This window comes from Podarcis erhardii (genome assembly GCF_964252035.2).
Source record: "Podarcis erhardii genome assembly, chromosome: 8".
Lineage (NCBI taxonomy): Eukaryota > Metazoa > Chordata > Lepidosauria > Squamata > Lacertidae > Podarcis > Podarcis erhardii.
In genome coordinates this window covers 67,226,251-67,232,527 of record NC_138499.1, presented here as the reverse complement: position 1 = coordinate 67,232,527, position 6,277 = coordinate 67,226,251, and the positions used below count along the sequence as shown (strand labels likewise).

Here is a 6,277-nt window from a genome sequence, read left to right as displayed (position 1 = left end):
GAAATCTGGGGTAGCATACCTGAACCAACAGCATAAGGACAATTGTTTTCTGAATGCTTTGCTACTGAACGAATAATAATAAAAAAGGAAATGTATCATTCTGCCACAAGGTAGATGGAGGAGAAGCAGCAACAACACAATTTGCACGGACATAACGCCCGCGCTCGACCCTGGCGAGGGACATGGAAAAGAGCGAGGAGGAGGGGCGGGGCAAAGAACTCTGCCGCTCCCTCCTCTCGCGAACCATTGGCTGCGGACGGCTGAGTGGCAGCGCCGGCTTAGCCAGCCAGCCGGCGCTCGCCCCCTCCGCTCCGTCGCGTCACGTGCGTGGCGGCGTCAGAGCCCCCTCGCGTAGCGCTCCTTCCGCCCCTTTTCCGCCAGCTGCGCTTCCGGCGGGAGGTAGGTCTCTGCTTGAGTGGCGTTTTAGGGAGCGGGGCGGCGGCGGTGGTTGCAGGCTTCCTGCCTCAGGTGGCGGTTGACGGTTGGGAGAGGGTCCTTCTCCGCCACCTCCGTTCCCAGCTCAGCTGAGGGCGCTGAGGGAAAGCCCGGCTGACGGGTTGGGTGGGGCTTTTATTTTTATAGTATTATTTTATTTTGCCAAGGAAGAGAGTGGGGGAAGGGGGTTAACTGGGAGGGGTTTTTTTGTTTGTATTATGCATTTTCTCTTTTTATCTTGTGTTTTTATGCTATGAACGGCCCTGAGATCTTCAGATGAAGGGCGGTATGCAAACATGTATATATATATACATATATATGAAACGTCGCCTAGACACCCCAACTTTTACACGGGAAGACACCCGAGGACACCAAAACCTGCATTCCTGTACCCGTGAAAATCTACGAAAGCAAATATATACATATATATATATATATACACACACACACATACATATATATATGTATATACACAAACACACACTACATATAATACAAGCACACAAACATATGAAATAATAATACAAACATGCAATAATAATAATATGAATTTTAATTAATATGAAATAATTATTCATATTATGAAATAATAATAATACTTGTACAGGCATACCTCAGGTTGAATATGCTTCATGTTGAGTGCGTTCAAGTTGCGCTCTGCGGCAACCCGGAAGTAACGGAGCGTTTTACTTCCAGGTTTCGCCACTTGCGCATGCGCAGACGCTCAAAATGACGTCATGCGCAGAAGCGGCGAAAAGCAATGTGCGCATGCACAGACGTGCTGTCACTAGTTACGTCTGCTTCTGGATGTGAACGGGGCTCCGGAACAGATCCTGTTCGCATCCCGAGGTACCACTGTACACACACCATACATGCATACCCCACTAGCCGGCTCGTGGGGGAGCCCTGGGAGGCCACCGTGCGCTTTGGGCTTTCTGGGCCACCAGGCTCTGTCATGGGTCATGGCCAGCCTAGTGTCACAACTCAGACAGCGTGCATGACACATGCTCTGGTTCAGCATCCTTGTACAGTCATACCTTGGAAGCCAAACAGAATCCTGCAGCCAATTGGAAGCCACATCGGACGTTCCAAGTTCCAAAGAACATTGGCAAACTGGAACAATCACTTCTGGGTTTGCAGAGTTTGGGAGCCAAAACGTTCGTCTCGCAAGGCGTTCGACTTCCAAGGTACGGCTGTACTTGATCCAGCACTTGCAATGCCTAATCCTAACCTTGCTTCACTTGAAAGTACCGTTTCGCTGTGCTCAGCGAGGCTTTACCCTGGAGTAAGCTAGTGACGGATTTGAGCCTTGAAGCAGTTTATTGTTGCTGCCATTGCTGCCATTGCTTTGAGCATGGGGTCATGCCCATGGGTCCCTCCTGTCACCTTTTCAAGCCAATGTCTGGTCGTTAAGTTTGCCTAGTGCAGAAGGCCTGGGAGATTTGCAGTAGATCTGCAAGGTTTCTGATTCCAAACTTAAGCTAAAAATAGCTAAAAATAGCAGGAATGAAATAATGCCCCCCATGCCCTAAATTATGCTACAGAATTAAATAAATTTAGTACTCAAATTGATTTAATTCCAAGTGCAAGTCTTTTGAACCAGGCTCTTTTTAGTGTGTGTATCTGTCTTTCTAGTAAATGACCCCAAGCCCAGTACATAAGATGGACCACCGCTGCTATGCCACCCTCCAGGCGGTGATGGTGTTGCCACTTGCTGGATGCAGTGACAAGGGCAGGGGAAGCATTGAGTTGGTTGGCGCAGGCATTGATACATGCATGCTTTCACCTGTGACTACCATTCCACTTCTTCCTGCATCCCTTGCTGCCATTACTCCCAAGTAACAGCAGCACTGCCACTTGCAGAAGAATGGTGCAGTTGTGGTGCCCCATCTTGCACACTGCAATAGTGCACACCTGAAGTCTCCCCAACCCAGATATATCCTGTAGAAAGAAGGGCACTGTGGCAGGTAATTTCATGCTTTCTTTTGATGTGAATCATTTTGGCTCATGGTTTGTTTCAGATAGCTCTGACAACAAACTGAATGCCCAATACAGTAATGTTGCCCTAAAAGTAGTTCCATTGGAGTTGCTGACACAAGTAAATGGAACTTTAATTCCTAATTCTCATCATGGGTGTGGATCTAAATGTCCAACTGGTATAGCAGGAATCAGGGCATTCATGTATAGGCCACCCACATGGAGCTAGCAGTTCACACAGACAGCGTTGGCTGGGAGCCTGGCAGTGATCCTGGGAGCTCCCAGGGTTTTCAGATGGGCACCCCCATGCATCTGACCCAACCCTGATTCAAAAGTTGAGAAGTTTCATCTTGATACTCCTTAGGAACCATCAGCACTTAAGAATTAAACACACCTTATCAAGACATTTTAAATCACACAATTGAGCATTTCTAGGTTTTATCGTAATTGGTGCAATGTAAACATTTCACTTTTTTCTGATTTAGACTGCTGAATATATCAGTCTTTCACCAAAGAAGAAAGCTATAATGTCTCACGCACGCAAGCCCCCTCTTGTGACGGGCATTTCTCCCAATGAAGGCATCTCATGGACAAAGGTCACAATTCGAGGAGAGAACTTGGGAATGGGCCCAACAGATCTAATAGGTAAATTCAAGAAAGCTGTTTCCGTTTCGATGGCAGTAGAGTTTATTTGGAAATGTGCAGTTGCTGATAATTTACGGTAGTGGTATTATGAAAACAATTGATAGACAATAAAATGTTGTTGGTTTTTCTTCATGAAGTTGAAGAGATCCTTTCCTAAATACCAGGGGAGGAATTCAGTGTTGTGCTAAAACAAACGTTCAGTTAGCTCGAGTATTTCCGCTTGCATGACAGAACAACCCCTCTCACCCCATGCGCTGTTCTGGGGGTTCTCCCGACACCTCTGGAGCCAATTTGAGGGGGGGGGGAGCCCTGTTGCAGAACAGCTTAGTTGAGTCCAGCCCGGGGGAAGTATTGTTGCAGTATTTCTTCCTGAGCTTCCTTTTTCTCAGATCATGTTGAAATGATGGGTCAGTAGGGATGTAGTGAAAGGTTTTCTGCCAGGGGAAATTTAATTCGCCCCTTCAAGTGTCTCATGCTTCCACTTTTGAGAATCACTACAGTAACATGCCACTTGTTCTCTTTGAGCAAGCTTGCTGTGTTGTATCTGTATCATCACTTTCACCCATTGGTCAAGACTGAGTATTTCAGTACTGGCTACTAATGTTTATGTATTTAGAGCAACACTTAAAAAATATCTTTCTGGAGTCAATCCATAAGACACTTGAGATGCGTTTGTGGGCTGAAAGCACTTCAGGTTCCCCCGATAATGATGAAATACAAAATATTCACTGTTAAGCAACATTTGTTCCTCTGCTTTGTGTGACTCTCTCAGGCTTGACAATCTGTGGACACAACTGTCTTCTGACTGCTGAATGGATGTCTGCCAGCAAAATTGTGTGTCGAGTAGGTCAAGCTAAGAATGACAAAGGGGACATTATCGTCACTACAAAGTCAGGGGGCAAAGGAACTTCCACTGTTTCTTTTAAACTCCTGAAACCTGATAAAATAGGTATGGTTGTATTATCCATTTATTTCTCTTCCTGTAAGTATTGTTCTGTAATAAAAAAGTTTTGTAAAAAAGAAAATCTTCATGGGATGTGCAAGTGGGTTTCTTGAACAAATCGTAAGACTGTATTTATTCAGATTTATACTATTGGCCCATCTAGTCCAGGTCTGTCAACTCTGACTGGCAACAGTTCCCCAACCTGTCTCAGGCATAGGTTTTATCCATGCCTGGTCCTTGAAGTTGGTATTGAACCTAAGGCCGTGTAGAGTATTTATTCTGACCTCGAACGTCAGCTGTTCTATGTAAAATCTTATGAATTCAAAATACTTGAGGTTCTCTTGGTTGCTGATCAATTTTTAAATTAGGCTATTCTCATACTAGCACCTCAAGCTCATGGACTTCTGTATAGCGGTATGTTCTGTTGTATCCAATGGGCATTCCACTGAGTTTCTAATAAAACTGCTTTGATTATACTGTTATAAACATGATATACCAGCACTTGATAGCATAAAATATGTTTGAATCTTTCTGATGCTATTTGGGCACGTGTGCATTTTAAAGCTGGGTGGAATGTAGAGCCAAAATTAAATGTATTTTTTTTGCCAGTTGAAGTTTTCCTTTTGCAGTATAGATACAGGAAAGCAAACAACAACAACCACCCACCATATTTTCTGACGTAGCTGAGAAATCCAAATAAAATCCTCTGAGAACCATATTGCTCTAAAACTCTTTGGCTGCAGAGGCAGATTAGGAGCAGTGTTTCGAGGTTGCTTTTACCCTATTTCCCCCCAGACAATGATCTAAGTATGCATTTTATACTTGTAGGACTTTTTGACTTAGTGCATGAGAACTTCACGATGCTCGACAGAGCTTGTTTTTCTAAGGATATCTCTTTTGTTTTCTCAAGGTATCTTGGATCAGTCTGCAGTCTGGGTTGATGAAATTAACTATTATGACATGCGCACTGACAGGAACAAAGGGATGCCCCCTTTGTCTCTGCGCCCTGCTAATCCTCTTGGTATTGAGATAGACAAGTGAGTACCAAGTAGTGTCAATTTACATTCTTACCTGACTTCCCTGTAAGAATTCAAAAATATTTCAGAATGTGAGATTTGAAGAAAGCAAGACTATAGTCTGATTTCACTTTGCCATGGAAAGATAGTGTTTCTTCAGTTTCTTATTCTGGAAATGGGAAGAATAATTATATTTCTGTCTGAGGTTATGCCCTATCAACTCAAGAATTTCTGCATGTGCAGCAGGTCTTTCCCCCCTGCATGTGTGCCAGTCCCTCGCCAAATCTATTCTTGAAAGTTAAGCGGAACCCCCCAGAACAGATCACGTTTTAGCCAACTAAGTCCTGCCCAGAGTAGGCTCATTGAAATTAATTGGAACTGTGAGTCATGTTCATTAATTTTAGTGCGTGAACTCTTGAGTGGGGCTGACATTGGCTACAACCCTTAGATTTCATAACATATTGAATATTAGTGTTGTTCATATTTTTATTTATGAAAATATTTCCACACCACTTTTTATTTACAGAGAGGAATATGAAAGTGGTTCACAGTAATAAAACATAACAAATGTAGTTAAGACTTCATACAGTGTGAACAATTTTAATAGCTGTGGGGGATGACAGGATGAGGTGGCAAATGACCTGAGATTAGCTGTTAAAAACACTAGCTAGCTTTATGTGATTCTGTTTAGATTGGGATTTGCAGCAGGAGTTGCAGAGTAAAAATATATTTTCCATCCATCTGTCTTTTTTCTTTTAGTTTTTATTGAAATACTAATTTGTTTCCTAGCCACAAACCTTAGTGTTTTTATACACAAATGCCACATTTAGTAGTTGCATTCATATAAAAAACAGTGTATACATATTTAAAACACTTGCTGTCATAGCAAGTTAAGTTCTGCAATGCTACTCTAATATTGCAGATGAACATAACCATGAAGAAGTAGATGCAGATAGCTGGGCACTTGGCCAGCGACCCTGAAGTTCCTTTCTGGCGTACTGTCCTATCTACTTCTGCAGTCCTAGGGGTGAAGGAATCAGCCAGGAACGAGAACAATGGGTATAGAGATCTCTGGCCATGTGGTAGACATGGCTGTGTTCAGGAGCTCCTTAGGGTCAGTGGTGGTACAGGGGTCTCCTGATGGCTCCTTGTCCTCCTCTTTCATTGAGGAGACAACCAGCTCCAGGTCTGAGCAAGGCTGAACCTTGATACTTGCACAGTAGATGGAGAAGGGGCAGGCTTTCAGACAAACCAGTGCAGC

General features: G+C 43.7%; 1 protein-coding gene across 3 annotated transcripts in view; it reads left to right on the top strand.

Moving 5' to 3' along the window:
* The first annotated feature begins 307 nt into the window (after window positions 1-307).
* The window catches only part of EXOC2 (exocyst complex component 2), an 83,108-nt gene continuing 77,138 nt past the window's right edge, over window positions 308-6,277 (top strand). For 2 of the 3 annotated variants that reach the window (XM_081872993.1, XM_081872995.1), the window contains exons 1-4: window positions 421-561; window positions 2,898-3,057; window positions 3,830-4,006; window positions 4,911-5,037. In XM_081872993.1, the coding sequence (XP_081729119.1) occupies window positions 2,940-3,057; window positions 3,830-4,006; window positions 4,911-5,037 (422 nt within the window). In that variant the 5' untranslated portion in view covers window positions 421-561; window positions 2,898-2,939. Of the gene's footprint in view, window positions 400-420; window positions 562-2,897; window positions 3,058-3,829; window positions 4,007-4,910; window positions 5,038-6,277 lie in introns of those variants that run through there. The other variant, XM_081872994.1, reaches the window with a different exon arrangement.